This window comes from Vipera ursinii, assembly GCF_947247035.1.
Source record: "Vipera ursinii genome assembly, chromosome: 7".
NCBI lineage: Eukaryota > Metazoa > Chordata > Lepidosauria > Squamata > Viperidae > Vipera > Vipera ursinii.
In genome coordinates this window covers 66,316,731-66,334,750 of record NC_139521.1, presented here as the reverse complement: position 1 = coordinate 66,334,750, position 18,020 = coordinate 66,316,731, and the positions used below count along the sequence as shown (strand labels likewise).

General features: G+C 39.9%; 1 protein-coding gene across 3 annotated transcripts in view; it reads right to left on the bottom strand.

Annotated features, from left to right (window-relative positions):
* Positions 1 to 805: 805 nt before the first annotated feature.
* Positions 806 to 18,020, bottom strand: part of MAPK10 (mitogen-activated protein kinase 10) — a gene marked incomplete at both ends in the record, with an annotated part of 110,504 nt that continues 93,289 nt past the window's right edge. For all 3 annotated transcript variants that reach the window (XM_083367565.1, XM_083367566.1, XM_083367567.1), the window contains 3 exons: positions 806 to 948; positions 9,177 to 9,254; positions 11,634 to 11,697. In XM_083367565.1, the coding sequence (XP_083223691.1) occupies positions 806 to 948; positions 9,177 to 9,254; positions 11,634 to 11,697 (285 nt within the window). The remainder of the gene's footprint in view (positions 949 to 9,176; positions 9,255 to 11,633; positions 11,698 to 18,020) is intronic.

The following is an 18,020-nucleotide window of genomic DNA, read 5'->3' as shown; positions in this document are numbered from 1 at the left end:
TGAGCTTTGTAAGATTTTAGCCATAAAATAATTTAAACTAACCCATGGAACAACTAAACAAGCTATACTGTACACTGAGATTATATTACAGATGAAAATGCCATTAAAAACACAACAGGAGGTTGTTCTCCACTGCAGGCTGCGTGTAGACATAAAGACTCCTGCTTCTTCAGTTTATGCATACACACAGCTTCATGTATACTGTATCTTCAAATGCATATTTGTATGTACACCAAGATACATGTGCAGTTCTCTGTATATTTATCCAAAACAGAAACAGAGAGCAGTTAAATAAGCACACATGTATACACAGGAAGGGACTGTCCACCTTGTCATGCCATTATGAGAAAGGACAGTTGCAGATTGCTGATTTTACAACCATTAAAATTTGCCATTTTTAATGAAAAAAAGCTCTTTTAAAACTTTTTTCCTCTTTTCTCACTCTTTTTCTTATTTTTTTTTCTTTTTCTTTTTGCTTTTCTCTCTCTCTCTCTTTCTCTCTTTTTTTATGCAGTAAGCATTGTTGGAAGAAGACCAAAGCAGAGCAACTATAAGTTAAATATACACTTGAGCTTAGCTGCATTTACATTACTCTTTTTTTTTAGGAGAAGCAGGCTGAAAGGGACTTTTTGTTTGCTTAATCAGTATGTGCATTTTGATTTCTCTCTCTCTCTCTTTCATTCTCTCTCTCTCTCTCTCTCTCTTCCTTGCCATCATCAAATTCTTTCCTAATCACCATTGATTTGTCACCCTATAAACTGCATCATCTTCTGAAGAACGTCGGGTTACGCAGGCAGGCGGCTAGTCACCTGCAACAACCAAGGGGTCCTGCAGAAGCTTCCAAACTGCTGTCAGTGTCCGATGCCAGGGTCTGGTCTGTGGACATGGAGGAAATGTCATTGACAGATGAGGAGGGGGGGAGGCTTTCGCTGCTGTTCACTGCTGCACCTGTGCTAAGAAAATGAACACCGACGTGATTCAACCTGGAAGCAAGAGAACACTCGAGAGACCAGAATAAATGCACTTACCTCTCAGATCCAGCCCTCTCGTGCTGTCTGGCAAATCTAAACATTCGTGAAAGGAGGGAGATAACGCCTAATGCTCCTCAGAGGCTCTAAGCTAAACCAAAATGGCCAGTTAGGTTGTCTGTGCCAGAGGTGGGGACCTATGGCTCCTTTATGACTTCTGAACTTCAACTCCCAGAATTCCTGAGCCAACATGGCTGGCTGAGGAATTCTGGGAGTTGAAGTCCACAAGTCATAAAAGGGCCATAGTTCCCTAGCTGATTCCCAGGAAGACTGGGTGGTTGGAAGAGAAAGGAGGGGTCTTGTTTTAAAAAAAAAACTTAGGTGGCCAGACAGAGGAAGGAGACATATGAGTCCTTGGCCTAATTTCCAAGTTATCAGAATTCTGGCAGCCAATTACATGAGGGTGATAAGAAGGATAGTAAATTGGGTTAGGGATTTTGGGTTTTATTAAGTCGCAGGAACAAAAAGGGTCTGCTTGCTAATTTTGGCTCTGGTAAAATTTATTTGGGAAATGCTACAATTCCCCCCAAAAATATCAGGGTGGTGGTGGGAGATTTCCTATCATGAACCATAAAATTAGTTGCAATTAATTAATTAGTCATTAAATGTAATTAATTAACATCAATGTAATGTAATTAATATGTAATGAATGTGATTAATATGTAATTAAAAATATTAACTGGATTAATGTAATTGATTAACACAACTAATATGTTTACAAGAGATTGCAATATTTGATTTGCTTAGAGATGTATAATGCATCCCTTACTGGATTTCATCAATTCTGAATAGAATAAAGAGAAAATGCTTTGTATTACTTTGGTTTTCCACTGCAATCACCAACTCCTTAAAGTAACCCATGTGCTTTTCAGTTGTCCAATCTTGTGTTTTCTACCATCCTTGAGAAGTGACCAATATGCACTTATTATAAGTAGCCCTGGTGGCACAGTGGTTAGAATGCAGTATTACACCCAAACTCTGCCCACTGCCTGGAGTTCGATCCTGACTGGCTCAAAGTTGACTCAGCCTTCCATCCTTCCAAGATTGGTAAAATGAGGACCCAGATTGTTGGGGGCATTATGCTGACTCTGTAAACCATTTAAAGAGGGCTGTAAAACACTGTGAAGCGGTATATTATTATTATTATTATTATTATTATTATTATTATTATTATTATTATTATTATTATTAATTAATTATTTCTTTATATTTTTATTTTATTTATTATTAAAATTATAAGTTGCCAATCTTGCCAAAAGCAACTGTCGTGGGCTTACAGATTAAAATGCACTCTAAAACATTAAAACAATAAATAAGGATGTTATGTTAAAATTCAATTAACATAAAACTAAGCAGGATGGAGAGGGAGGGAGCAAAATGCACACAGAGAGGAGGATGTTCTCTACTCCATTAACCACCTTTGAAGTGCTGCACAGCTGTTGGGGCTCCAGGCTAGTTGGCACAGACTTGTTTTCAAGGCCTTTTCCGATGTGGATCTGACCTCAGAGGGGGCGGGGCAAGATGTTCCAGAGGGTGGGAGCCACAGCAGAAAAGGCTCTTCCCCTGGACTCCAAAATTCCTGGCCTGACCAGGTCCGCAGCATCCCTTTTCTGCTGGCCCAGGTGGGGCAGGTTAATCCCTTTGGTATCTGAGATGGTTTCTCAAACAAACTTTTCTAATTTTAATTTCTTCTTTTAAAGATTTTAACAAAATGGTAACCAACCAGAGTCACTGGGAATCAGGCAACATATAAATTTAAATATATAAATAACTAGTCTTTGATTGATAGCCATGAATTACTGCAGGCTGTGGCTGAAGAGTTGTATTAGAGAACTGTTTCTTTAGTTATAATAAAGAAATAGGTTTTTTTCTCCTTACCCTCACTGTCCTTTTCTATTATTTTTAATTAGTTATATTGCATGATCTTGCCGTTCAGTTAACACATTCTCTCTACAGACACAATTCTCTCAAGATGGAACCTGGAAAATTACTGTTTTATGCCACAGTTCATTCTATCATTCTTGATAAAAATAAAAATGATGCAACTTAAATTCTATGAAATTAAAAGTAAATATGTATAAATAGTCCTTGACTTACAACCACAATGGAACACAAAATTTCCATTAAGCCAGGCTGTAGTTACGTGAGTTTTGCCCCATTTTACGAAACTTTTCTGCCATAGTTGTTAAGTGAATCACAGCAATTGTTAAGTGAATCATGCAATAATTAAACGAATTTAGCTTCCCCGATTGATTTTGCTTGTTGGAAGCCACCTGGGAAGGTTACAAATGGTTGATTATAGCAGGGCTTTTCAACCTTTTCACCCATTGTACCACTTTTAGGATATGGCAACATCCCAGTACCACCAGTCGCCTAGCAAGGTGTCAAAAACTTGATGACCAAAAAAAAAAAAAAAAGGAAAAAAGTGATAAAGTACAGGTAGTCCTCGATTTACAACAGTTCGCTTAGTGACTGTTCAAAGTTACAATGGCACTGAAAAAAGTGCCCCCCAAGCCACAGCCGAGCAAGACACCTGCCTGCCCAGCGGCGCTCTTCCTCCTGTCCGAGGTTTCATTGTTGTGAGCATTTCTGTTGAGGATTGGCAGCGGGGGTGGGTGTTTGGCTTTTATCTCCCCCATCTGCTGGGTGGTTGCAGCAGGTTTTGGTCACTTCACATGACCCTGGAACACTGTGACCGTCATAAATATGAATCAGTTGCCAAGCATCTGAATGTAAATCACAAGACCCTGGAGATGCTGCAACTTTCCAGCTGATCGGCGCTTCTTCTGGGCTCAGCAGAAGCGCCAGGATCAGCACCGAGCTGCAGCTGGATCCTGGCGCTGATCCTGGCACTTCCATTGAGCCCTGACAGCCCTGAAGAAGCGCTGATCCTGGCGCTTCCACTGAGCCCTGACAGCCCTGCAGCTCCAGCCATCTCTTGCTCAGGCTTGTGCAGTGCTACCACCGGTTCAGCTCATTCCCCTCCCCCGCTATCACTTTTCTAGGATGGTCGCGTACCCCCTGCCAGGTGCCAATGTACCACAGGTGGTATCCATACCACTGGTTGAAAAGCCCTGGATTATAGGACAATGCAACTATCATCACAAACATGGAACAACCTGCCTCCAGAAGTTGTGAATGCTCCAACACTGGAAGTTTTTAAGAAGAGACTGGACAGCCATTTGTCTGAAATGGTATAGGGTTCCCTGCCTGAGCAGGAGGTTGGACTAGAAGACCTCCAAGGTCCCTTCCAACTCTGTTGTTATTGTTATTATTAAAACATGTTATTTTCCAAGCACCTGAATTTTGATCATGTCACCATGGGGATGCTGCCATGTTCATAAATATGAAAATTAGTCATGCCACTTTTTTTTGAGTGCTATTGTAAGTGCCAACAGTTACTAAATGAATGGTTCTAAGTCGAGGACTACCTGCAATTGCAAGGAAATCAGTGAGGTGTGTTTAAAACAACAGTCCTTTGTTTATCAGGAAAGTGGGAAATAACATTGTTTTCTGACAGTCACAAACAGTAGTCTGGAGTAAGGTGATCCTCCATTTTAAGTGAAGGCTAAGTTTAATTAGTCCTTCTATATTATTTTGCCCTACAAGCACATCCTACTATTGTTCCTCATAATTCACCTACGAGGCAGGGCTTTATATGACAAATTTGCCCATGAACAATGATTTATTCTGACATCCACTCCATCTTCCAGAACGATGGTGCTGGGCCACAGCTCAGTAAGCTCTTAAATCAAATTTGTGTATTCTTTCCCTCACTTTCGGCTCTGTGAGAACTTGTTGAATGGCCTTTCTGACATAACTGAAACAAATGTGTGGTACTGAAAGACTTATGCTAATCCAGCCATCTAACCCGCAATTCCTTTCGGCTTTTCTGTGCTGAGGAAAAACATGGTGCAGGGAGATTAGTGAGGAAAAGAAAACAAATATTGAAGTTAGTTTTGCATTCGCTCTCCGTGATAGGGAAGTCTCAAAAAGAAACTTGGGAGGTGGGGGGAGTCTGAATCTTCTGTTTTACCCTCCTTGTGGACAGTTGTTGTCCTGTGATGTTGTTGTCCTTGAGACCAGTGGAAACAACAAAGGAATCCTGTCTTCCTCAGCTACCGTCTAAACTGGAAGGAGAAGCAAATGTGGAAAACATCCAGAAATATAAATATGACTAACAGAAAAATGGGGCAAGGAAATGTATCTTTGCAGACTATGGACAGAATGGTAAATTTGGGCTGGAATTCAGGCTAACATTAGATCTCAGATAACTCTCTAGCACCGTGGTGGCGAACCTATGGCACGTGTGCCACAGGTGGCACGCAGAGCCCTCTCTGTGGGCACCCGCACCATCGCCCCAGTCCTAGGCCTTCAGCTGGCTTTTATAAAACCTTTTCGCTTTAGGCCTCCGCCTCCGTGTGCAAAAAAAAAAAAAGGGGGGGGGTGTTCAATCAATCAATCAATTTCAACTCGGGGAGAAAAAAATTCTCGCCAAGTTGGAATTGATTGATTGAGCTTTTTAGTCCCACCCAGTCTGCCATTACCACCTCGGCCATGCCCACCCAATGCGCCACACCTACCCAATGGGCCACGCCCACCCAATGGGCCACGCCCACACGGCACATGATGATACATAAGTGGGTTTTGGGTTGCAGTTTGGGCAGTTGGTCTCTAAAAGGTTCGCCATCACTGCTCTAGCATCTCTAAAATCTTGAGGAAAAGAGGGACCAGGGGTACCCTCCCCCAATCCTCTCCTATCAAAAATCCTGACAATTATCTCCAAATCACACCACTTTGTTTAGCAACAAAAATGATTCCTTTGACATGACATTCCTTTTTTTAATGTTGGGAAGATTTTAAGGATTGAAATGGAAATACTTTGTTTCCAAGCTCTTTGTTTTCCATTCCTATATTTAGGAATCTAAAAACAGGACAAAAAAAAATCAGGTTTATGAGCTCAGCAAAGCCTTCTGCGGCTCTGTGGAAGATCTGATGTTTGTAGCCCTCCTTAGTCAATATATATCAACCATCTCTGGTTTATAGCACTTGAAGCAGTACTTGCTCCTGAGGATAAAGTCAGTGAGCAACCATCCAAAGAGGAATAGCATATCATCATAAATTTTCCTGTAGAAAAGGGTCAGAGTCCTAAGCCAAATATATAGTTTCAATAGCCACATTTGAATCAAAACGACAAAGAAATTATTTAGCTAGACAGCCTAGTTCAGTGGTTCTCAACCTTTTTTTCTTCACCATGGACCCCCTTTAAATACCTTTTGTACAGCCCACCAAGACTTAAGATTTAAATCACAACATTTCTTCAAGCCTCTGTCCATGGACCACAGGTTGAGAACCACGGGCCTAATTATTCTTGAACTTTACTGGGAAAGTATATCAGTAACGATCCATAAAGGAACCTTACTCATTGTCAAAATGAATATGGATTTTTTTAGGTTTTACATAACTGAAGGGAAATAGATGCAGACATCCATAGCTTACAAGATTATTGTTTGCATATGATAAACTAAATAAATATTTGGACCAGGAGGGGGGGGGGTTTGGTCTCTATTCAGAAGATCCTTAAAACAAATATACTGTAAAAATGAAGCAGAGACTGTTGAATAAAGAATTTGGAAAAAAATTGAAAATTTGTTCTTATATAACAAATACTGCTATATACATAAAAATAGGAGGATGCGTCAGTTCATACAATGGAAGGATGGACGGAAAAAGTGACAGAGTTGGCAGAGATGGCAAAACTAACTGTTTTAATCAAAGAAACATTTATCCAGTTTTGTTCCAATTTGAAAACCGCTTGTGGACTTCATGTTTGAAACAGGGAAAAATTACAACTTTAAGTTTAGGTTTAAACAATTAGATTAAGTTTGTTGTGAAAGAAATGGCTGGTATTTTCTAAATATGTAAAGCAAAAAATTGAGGTTGTAACCATGTTTTGTATTTTACTGCACTGCAAAAAGTTGGATGTCACGGCTTTTTTTCTTTTTCTCTTACCTTGCAGTCCTTTCTTTTTATCTATCTTCCCCTATTACCCCTATTATCTTTGCTTTTCTTTGTATTTTATATTATAATATGCTTCAATAAAATCTTAAAAGGATTGTTGTTTGCATATGAGAAATGCATCTCCTTTACATCCAGAGGAAGCTGTTAGAAACACTGTATATTCTAATGGGACGGTCAACAAGTCTGATCCCCCCCCTTTCCCCCCCTTTTCAAGTTGTCAATAATTTTATTTTAACCATGATGTGAACCCAAGATTTTCAACTGCTTAGTAAACAATGGTTAAAAGTTGCAGGATCCAATCTGAGTCAGTCACCGGGGCCAAAGGTTTATTCTTCCAAGCTTTCAGGTTAGTGATGGAACCCATCATCGGGGAACTTTGAGCCCAAAAGCTTGAAAAAATAAACCTTGGGTCCCGGTGACTGATTCAGACTGGATGCTGCAGTATTATCCCAGCACTATCCTGGGACACGTATAATTTATCTTCATTCTGCTGCTAAGCTTGTAAGCCGCCCTGAGTCTTCGGAGAAATGGAATTAAAATAAAAATAAAAAATAAATAAAAAAATTCACAATGGTTAAAAGTAATCTTGGAATATCAGCACATCAACCAGGGACTTGGCCTTCCTGTTACTCTAAACACACACACACACACACCAATTTTTGATACTCCTAGCAAACTGCAAAAACAGACAAACAAACAAACAAAAGAGAGATGTAACAAACGTCTGGTAAGTCACATACAGTCCATGTAAGTTGAATATTATCTAGAGCAGTCCGAAAAACAATGCAGAAATCATTTCTGATATAATAACAGGGAACCGAGGAATGTATGTGGTAAATCTGCACTTGAAAGTGAAAAGGCAAGTGTGGGAATAGACAAAAGATACCATGAGCCCATCTGTCAGTCCCTTAATGATGGCTAAGGAACTGACTACAGAACCTTAATGTTTCATTGAACACTGAATTAATACATGACATGGGAAGCTAGCTTCATTCATTCGAAGTTCTGAAAGCAAATCAGTGCAGTCTTATATATTATTATTTAGAAGTAAGCCCCGATTAATTCGGCAGGGCTTATTCCTAGATAAGTGGATTAGCTGGGAGTTAATATAATTCTCTTTTTAACTGAGTTCAGTTAATATAGCTTATCTTCTAGTGCTCTATCTCAGCCTTCCTAATCTGGTGCCCAAATCCTACAACTTCTCAAAATAGTAGCTAGGAATTCTGGAGTTATGGTTCCATAAACACATCTTGCACAGCCTTATTTCAAGGTGCTGGTGATGACCTATAAAGCCCTGAATGGCTTGGGTCCGGGATATCTGAGGGAACACCTGCTGCCGGCATCAAGTTCCCTTCGTCCTGTGCGCTCCCACAGGGAGGGCCTTCTCAGGGTGCCGCCGGCAAAGGATTGCCGGCGGGCAACACCCAGGGGGAGGGCCTTCTCTGTGGGCGCGCCTGCCCTCTGGAACCAGTTACCCGTAGAGCTTAGGACTGCCCCTGATTTTCGTTCGTTCCGCCGGGACCTGAAGACCTGGCTCTTTGAGCTTTCCGGCCAGGACTGAGGATTTTTAAATTTTTTTAACTTATTGTAATTGGGTTTTTAATCAGAGTTATAGGGGTTTTAGATTTTAATTAAGGAAAATTTAATCTATTTTAATTGTTATTAATTTTTGTATTGTAATGTTGTTTTAATTGCCTTGTGAACCGCCCTGGGTCCTACGGGAGAAGGGCGGTATATAAGTTAAATAAATAAATAAATAAATAAATAAATAAACAAACAAATAAATAAATAAATAAATAAAATATTTAAAAGGAAAAAGCTAGAAAGTTACCGTACTTGGAATATATCCGGTGGTGGGATTCAGCTGGTTCGCACTAGTTCGGCAGAACCAGTAGCTAATTTTTTTGTTGCCCAGGCCCAGAATGGACTTCCGGAAGCGGCATCCACACCAGGAACACTTTGTTCACATATTTGAATCCCACCACTGAATACATCCTAGCTTCAAATCCATGAAAATCTACTGTTTCGAGGTGCTGTTTCTATAGGCAGATGAGAAAAAAAAGGACCTTGTCTTAAGGTCTGGATCTGTAACCATATAAAATCCTGTCATTCACTAGGACTGAGTACCTGAGGGAGAAGGCTGGCCTTTCACTACACCGTTTTTAGTCTTTTCTTCAGAATTCATTACTTCCTTGTAGATTAATTCTGCAAGAGACAAAAGAGCTTGTTAGAAAGATGTTTTATTATTTCCCCATACTAAAGAAGTTTTATTACAGTGGCCCCCCAGCCTTTTGGACACCAGGGAGCGGTTCCATGGCGAGAGGTTTTTTTCCGTGGACTGGAGGGGCCGTGGTTTCCTGTACTGCCTGCCACCTGCAGATGGGGCTTCACTTGTTTGTGTGGACCAGTTTCTGGCATGTCGTGGATCGGTGCTGGTCCACAAACCAAGGGTTGGGGACCGCTGTTTTATTTCCCCATATTGTTTAAAACCTCTCTTAACAGTGAATAAAAAACCTCCTAGGCAAGGACAGAAAAATGAACAGCCATCTATGTTTTTCCTAGCTATCATCTATCCTACAATTCCCCTTGAGTCAAGTCAACTGCTTTGAACAGGGGTCCTCAAACTTGGCCGCTTTTAAGACTTGTTGACTTCAACTCCCAGAATTCCACGCTGGCTGGGGAATTCTGGGCGTTGAAGTCCACAGGTCTTAAAGTGGCCAAGTTTGAGGACCCCTGGTATGAATTACAGATAGTCCTCATCTGACAACAGTTCATCTAATGACAGTTTAAAGTCACAATGGCCCTGAAAAAAGTGATTTATGACCGTTTTTCACACTTATGACCGCCGCAGTATCTCCATAGTCACGTGATCAAAATTCAGATGCTTGGCAACTATCTCATACTGATGGTTGCCGTGTAGCAGGGTCACGTGGTCCCCTTTTGTGACTTTCTGACAAGCAAAGTCAATGGGGAAGCCCGGTTCATTTAACAACCGTGTGATTAACTTAAGAACTGCAGTGATTCGCTTGACAACTGTGGCAAGAAAGGTCGCAAAATGGGGCAAAACCCATTTAACAAATATTTTGCTTAGCGACAGAAACGTTGGGCTCAATGGTGGTCGTAAGTCGAGGACTACCTGTACCTGTCTTCTGGCTTGCAAAACTGATTCCCCCTCAGTTCCCTCACGGTGACCCTGATGCCCTACCAATTTCTTGAAAAGTACCTTGGATGAGTTTTGTGGTTCCTTGGCTTTGATTGCCACAGACGTTGAACGCTTATTCATTACATCTGCTGAGGAAAACTTTGATATTTCTAGAAGTATTATATAAAGGGCTAGCTCAAGAATTTTCACAACTTGAGGCATAAATCTCCCATCACTGAAGCCAATAGGCTCGGCAGGTGGATTGTAATTCAGCACTAGCTGTTGCATAGTATGATAATTAAATAATAAATACAGATACTCCTCAACGTACAACCGTAACTGATCCAGAATTGCAATTGTAAGTTGTGTGCTAGTTAAGTAGATCCCCACATGACTGCCCCTGATTCTATGACCTTTAGGTGGCAGTTATTAAGAGAATACCGTGATTGTTAAATGAATGTCCTAGTCATTAAGCAAATGTGGCGGTCATTAAATGAATCCATTTTATAGGGAAGTGAATGCCAGAAACCAGCCAAATTGTGGCCATGTGATTATGGGATGCTGCAAACATCCATAAAGGTGAGTTAATTGCCAAGCGCCTAAAATGTGACATCGGTAAGGCAGTGAGGCAGTTGCCGGAACTCTGGAACCGGTCTGTAACTACATTTTGGGGGTTACTTGTAACTCTGACAGGTCGCTAAGTGAGGACTATTTGTACTGCATCTGAAAACAATTTAGGAATCAAGTGCAGGCTACATAATGAACACAATTCTGTCCTGCAGTTAACTACAGCAGTAAGGGAGTAACAGGAAAGTTAGTGCGAAATCACTGCTGCCACCTTTCAGCAACTGCTGCCTGAATCTATTATCACTAGGCCCAACGGTAGACTGGTTCCGATTATGGCATTATAGCTTTCCTGTGACAACATGTTTCTTCTTAGCACATTAGGTCATTGTATCTTCCAAAATACATTGTATCTTCCAAAATACAATCCCCATGGAGTACAGGAGGCAACAGGAGGCGGGGAGGCAGAGAGCCAAAGGCAGAGACCAAGTGCAAAATCAGTTCCTATAGCTTGCATAGGGACATGGTGGCTCAGTGGGTTAGGACGCTGAGCTTGTCGATCAAATGGTCAGCAGTCTGGTGGGCCGAATCCCGAGTGACGCATAACAGAGTGAGTGCCTGTTACTCGTCCCAGCTTCTGCCAACCTAGCAGTTCAAAAGCACATAAAAATGCAAGTAGAAAAATAGGGACTACTATGGAGGGAAGGTAACAGTGTTCCGTGCGCCTTTGGCATCTAGTCATGCCGGCCACATGACCACGGAGACGTCCTCGGACAAGCGCTGGCTCTTCGGCTTTGAAACAGAGATGAGCACCGGCCCCTAGCATGCATGTGCGGGGGAACTTTTACCTTTTTATAGTTTGCATATGTAAAAATTACCTTTCCACTCTTCAATTGTGTGTTCTCTTTCATCCAACTGCTTGTCATAGATCTGTGGAGGTGGCTGCAAATTAAAACAGAGAGAGGTCAATAGAATAAGTTAAATTGGAAATATAAAACAAAAGCTTTGAGCTCAGTTAATTTAATTGCCGAAATAGTTAGGATATGAAAAACTCAGCAGATATGAGCAAACCATGATCTGTGCCTCAACCCAAGACAGCTGCAACGGGGCTGGCAGACCAGATCTAGTCCAGTCCTTGAAAACCCGGCCCAAGACCTCCTTTTTCAGCTAGTCATGATTTTGTGAAGCCCTTTCGCTCATCTAAAAGAGTGAAGCATGCAAGCCTGGCTCAGACGGACGAAAACCTGGGATCAGTCCTGTGAAGTCTGACAACTGACTGTTCCCACGCTCTGCCAGACCTATAGCTAGTTTGTTAATGAGCGAGAGAGCAAAGAGTGCAAGTCACAGGGCAGGAGGAGAGAGGGGTAGAATGGAAGAGCCAGACAAAAAAAAAAAGAGAGAGATGTGACATCTCATCCAAAACGATGCCGTTCTTTTCTCTCTTAAGACAGCCCCTCTCTAAGTCTTGAACTAATGGATGGAGGAGGGGGAAGTTGGATTGAACTAAGTTTGGGTCACATCAGCTGAGACACAAATCTGTTCGTCCAAGAGGAAGAAGGTAAAACAAGGGAAAAAGCTTAAGATCGCTGTAATAATAATAATAATAATTTTATTTATATAGCCTTTCTCAGACAGGAGGAGGAGGAGGAGGAGGAGGAGAAGCAGCGTAGTATGAGCCCCACTTTAGCTTTTGAAGCCATTTTAGTAGGCTATGACAGAGGTTGCTAAAAACGCAGCACCTTTAACCACACGTAGATGGCATGCAGGCAAAACTGGGAAGCCAATTTCTTGCATTCGTCAACCAGGGGTTTAATCATAATTGGAAATCAAGTAATCCTCGACTTACAACCATTCATTTAGCGACTGAAGTTACAATGGCACTGAAGAAAGTGACCTGTGACCTTTTTCACAGTTACAACTGTTGCAGCATCCCCACGGTCACATGATCAAAATTCACTAAGTTGCTAACTGGCAGGTATTTGTGACGGTTGCACTGTCCCAGGGTCATGTAATCATCATCGGTAACTTTCCCAGCCAGCTTCCGACAAGCAAAGTTAATGGGGGAAGCCAGGTTCAGCTAACGATCTCATGATTCGCCTAACAATTGCAACGAGTTATTTAACAACTGTGACAAAAGGTCATAAAATGGGGCGAAACTCACTTAACAACCGCCTTGTTTAGCAACAGAAATTTTGGGCTCAATGGTCATTGTATACTGAGGACTACCTTACCACTCGTCACACCAATTTTATGACTCTTTTTGCTACAATTTTTAAGCAGTTGTGAAGCACATCGCTGCAGTTGTTAAATGAACCATCTTAACCATCAGTCATCTCAACAATTAATAGCAATTGTTGTAAATGCATGCCGGTTGCCAAGCACCTGAATTTTTGACCTGTGGTGGTCATAAGGGTGAAGACCTTCAGTACTCTTGCAACTTCAAAAGGTTGCTAATTTGTATTTTTCCTTTAAAAACTTGTTCCTCGCTTAATTTCATCTTACCCTTTTTAAAATCAGATTGGTTCCAAACAATTTTGTTAATAAACCAAAGAACCGACTATAAAATAATTATATTAATTCATGGGTTTGGTTGCTGCTTTTGAACTTGCTTGCCCCTTACATCTTCAAACAGATGCAGGTAACCATGGTTACTGTTGCCAAGGAAATAAAAAGGAAAAGCCTTGAGACAGTGTGGACTTCTAGCTTGACCAGTTCCCTTCATCTGGAATTTGAGATCCTCTCAACATTGCAGAGACTAAATACATCTATATAATGAGTAATAAAAAGGGCAAGTATGTTGCAGAATTTACAGATAATTGCTTCTCAAGATAAGTAGGCATGTTTTTCAGCATCTTTACAGGTTATTTGTTGTAAATAGAGATGTCTATTGTATGTTTGTCAAAGCAATGGAGAGATGCCACATAAGAGACATATGTAGATATTTTTAAGGAGTTCATATCTGATCTTAAGAATAGGTATACAATGAAATGACAGTCCCTGTGACCCATGAGCTTTCTTCTATGCTGCCAAAATAGATCCCAATTGTTAACGCATTAGATGAGTCACTGTTTTCCCATATTCACTTGGTAAAAGTATTAAAATGATTAAACACATTACTTCCTATTGTGCTACATTATCAAGCAATGATTCAGTCTAGAACCAAGATCTTATATAACATACAGGTAGTCCTCGACTTACAACTACAATTGAGTCCAAACTTTCTGTTGCTAAGTGAATTTTTGTCCCATTTTACGACCTTTCTTGCCACACTTATTAAGTAAATGACTACAGTTGTTAAGTTAGTCACAAGGCTAAGTGAATCTGGTTGTACTTTGCTTGTAAGAAGGTCACAGAATCTGAACACATGGCCCCAAGGCACTGCAACCATCGTAAGTATGAGTCAGTTCCCAAACATCTGAATTTTGATTTTGATCACATGACCATGAGAATGCTGCAGCGGTCATAAGTGTGAAAAACGGTGATAAGTCACTTTTTTTCAGCACCGTTGTAACTTGAATACTAAATGAGCTGCTATGAGTCGAGAACTACTTGTATATGGAAACATCCTTATCTACAAGGATACCATGCAACTTTAACTAATAGCTTCTTTCTTGCCATCTCTGCCATAGAATGGTGAAATAAATAGTTCTGCTTCCCTTTAAGAGTCCAAAGTTTGCTTTTACTGGTTTTTCCTTCATGATTTTATTGGCTTTTTAAAATTTAAAATAGTACTCTTCTGCAAGAAGGCAAGGGAACAGTGAGAAGAAGCAACAAGCAACCTAATACACTTTTAGAGAAGAAGGTTTGGTCACAGAGATAACAGAGCAATTCATCAAAAAAAATTGTTGCGGAGGGCATAAAGCCAAAAATAACATACAAATAGAATGCAATTAAAGTTGAATGAGAACTTCGATAACATCAGATCTCTAATATGGAGCCATTTAATTTTAAGTACATAGCTAAAGATGTCTACAGAATCTGATAATTTTTATTATTTGCTTTCCCCTCCAGCTGACCAATAGTAAAATGCTTTCTCAAATGGAGGAGGGGGAGGAGGAAAGGGAGGGGGAGGAGGAGGAGGAGGAGGAGGCTGTTCAATTTGACCAAAGAAATGTCTAGGGGCTGCTAATAATAAAAGATATCAGATAAAAAAAGATTAAATGCAGATGCACGCAAGAAGGAATGTATAATTTTACAGAACAAGATGAATGGTATACTTTTCTGGCCCATAAAAAACGTATAAGGGATGGAATGGCACTATCTGTATGAAATCATTTTGGTTAAGACAACCAGCTGACCCATTTCTCCACTGTCCTGTCTTTTCTCAAATAGGAAAATGACTCAGCCTGATCACCAGTCAAAGCAAAACCTTAAAAAAGGTGCTTTGAAAGTCAGAACTGGGCTTGTGCTGGCTTTTAAAAAAGCAGAAAAAGAAAAAGAAAAATTGAAAAAGGTCCTAGAGCAATCACTATGTAACAGGAATTATTTGAGGAGACAATGGCTGGCCCGAAGCCACCCAGTGCATTTCATGGCTGAACAAGCATTTAAAATCACAATGCCTGAATTATATCCACGCACAGCCATACAACCCCTGTCTTCTTCATTACTCCTCAAAGAACACTTTTTGTCAGTAAACAGACTGAAATGAAAATAACCAGTGCATTTTTAAAGGGCTGATATTGATACTTTAACCCTGCAAGGTATTCACCATTATTTGCATGGGTTGCTTGAATATATTTGTCATGCATCTAGTTTAACTTTCCCAAAATGGGCATCTCCCCACTAGAGACTGACACATAAGCCAAACAAATTAAGGCAATAAGGAGAAAGTAAGTTTTAAGGCTTTATTTAGTCCACATTTGGCCACATGCACATAGTATATGAGTAGGACAATGTAATAAACATCATATTACATTTTATTTTATTTGCATATGCCTCCCGTTTGTCTAATCATACTTGACCAAATAAAGCTATTCTATTCTATTCTATTCTATTCTATTCTATTCTATTCTATTCTATTCTATTCTATTCTATTCTATTCCATTCCATTCCATATTCTATATTGCATTCTATTCCATTCCATATTCTATATTATTCTATTCTATTCTATTCTATTCTATTCTATTCTATTCTATTCTATTCTATTCTATTCTATTCTATTCTATTCTATTCTATTCTATTCCTTTCCATTCCACTCCACTTTCTCTACTCTACTCTATTCCATTCCATTCCATATTTTCTACTCTACTTTACTCCATTCTACTCCATTCCATATTCTCTACTCTACTCTACTCTATTCCACTCCACTCCACTCCATATTCTCTACTCTACTCTATTCTATTCCACTCCATTCCATATTCTCTACTCTACTCTACTCTACTCTATACTCCATTCCATATTCTCTACTCTACTCTATTTCTATTTCTTCTATTATTTCTATTTCATTCCGTCCCATCTGTAATGTATTGGGATTTCATTTGAACTGTTTCACGTGTCTGTTTGAATGCTGTTTAAGGTTGCTCAATTGGGGTGTCTGTGTAATGGTCACTGACTAGCCAGACTTGCTGTCTCCAAGAAGATCACTGGATGATTTAGGGTGGGAATGAGTTCCTTTAAACCTATTGGCCGCCGCCTAGTGGCCAACCATATAAGTAGCTGTGCAGAAGCCTCTGTTTCAGTTCTGTTCCTGTTTGCCTCAATAAAGCAATGTTCCTGTTTGCAACCTCTCATCTCACTTATTGCCAACAAAGAACTCACTACACAACACCATCCCACTCCACTCTTCACTTATTTTATTATCAAGCAACTCGGGCAGCTTAAGTCATAAAATAACAATATAAAACAATGAGAATGTTAAAAACATTATAGACATTGAACATTAAATGTTAAACATTAAAATTAACAACAAACTGGATTCAAAAAGGATGAATATGTAAACCGGGTAGAGGTGGGACCTTCTGCTAATCTACTAACCACCTCCTGAATGTGGGGTATTTGGTGCTCTTCAGGACTGGATTCTTTTCTTGCAGATGTTTTATTGCCCAACCAGGTTACCCAAATATTCTATTCTATGGGTACCTCCAGAATAATTAGGAAGAACCCCCCGCTAGCTTAGATCTATTCTGGTATCTTTTAAAAATCACACTGTCACTTAAATGCTCCTTAAAATCTTCTTGCACTGAGGGTAACTCATTTTTGCCTTTATAAAAGGGAGTCAGAACAAATCTGACCAGTTGAGAAGTCAGGTTGGCATTTGTTCGCGTTAGTACACATTTTAATATATATATATAATTATTTTCCAAACGTTTGACTTTTATTTCATCTCTATGGAAATAAATAAAGTCTCTATTCAGGAAAACTGCCCAAAGCATTCTTGAGTTACGCAATCTGAATAATACTGACAAATGATACCCTGCAAATGGTATAAAAACATAAGAGGGCTATAAGACCAAGTATAGAAAAACTTCACCTTGTCCAAATCAAAAAAGCTTAATAGTTATTTTATAAGATGGCCAAGGCTTTCTAGGAGAGCACATCGATCATTGCTAAGTCAGAAGCCAATCTATTCTTAAATAGCCAGATGCAACGGCAGCTTAGAGTTGGCTTGTACCTTCTTACAAATCACTCTCTAAAGACAAAATCCTGACTTTGACCTATGCTTCAGTCATCCTGAGTAATAATTTATCTTAGCAATAGGTGATCACCTGGCATTTAAAGAAAAGCCACCAGAGTCTACATGTTTTAAAGCTGTCAAAAGTATAAGGGTCTTGTCACCCTTCTATTTCCCTACCTTGTTATTCTCACTGCCTTTCGAATGAGACATCTTAATTTTACTGCTCTTCTACAGGCTGTGAAAAGATCGTAAAATTCTAATGGATGCATAAAAAGAAATTTTAGCTGGATAAAGGCTCTGTTTCTTAAATGGGATGCCAACTAGCCTACCACTTTTTCACTTCCATGATTGATACAGTAAATCCCAAGAATAGGGGCACTGCCTCTAGGATAAGCTCTTGATACAAAACCATAGCATTTCCTCTAATACTGGTTTATATTTTTAGCGCTCCTGTTCCTCTTTCTAATATTTATGGATAAGAACTTATTCTGATGGTTTTGTGTCCAAATCAGATATATGGACACAAAATATTTGAAATCAAATCTTTGTCCTTCTGTTAACTTGCTGCTCCCTTAATGCATTTGGATTACAGATAATTCTCAATTTACAACCACACTTGGGACTGGAATCTCACCTGTTGAATGAGACAGTC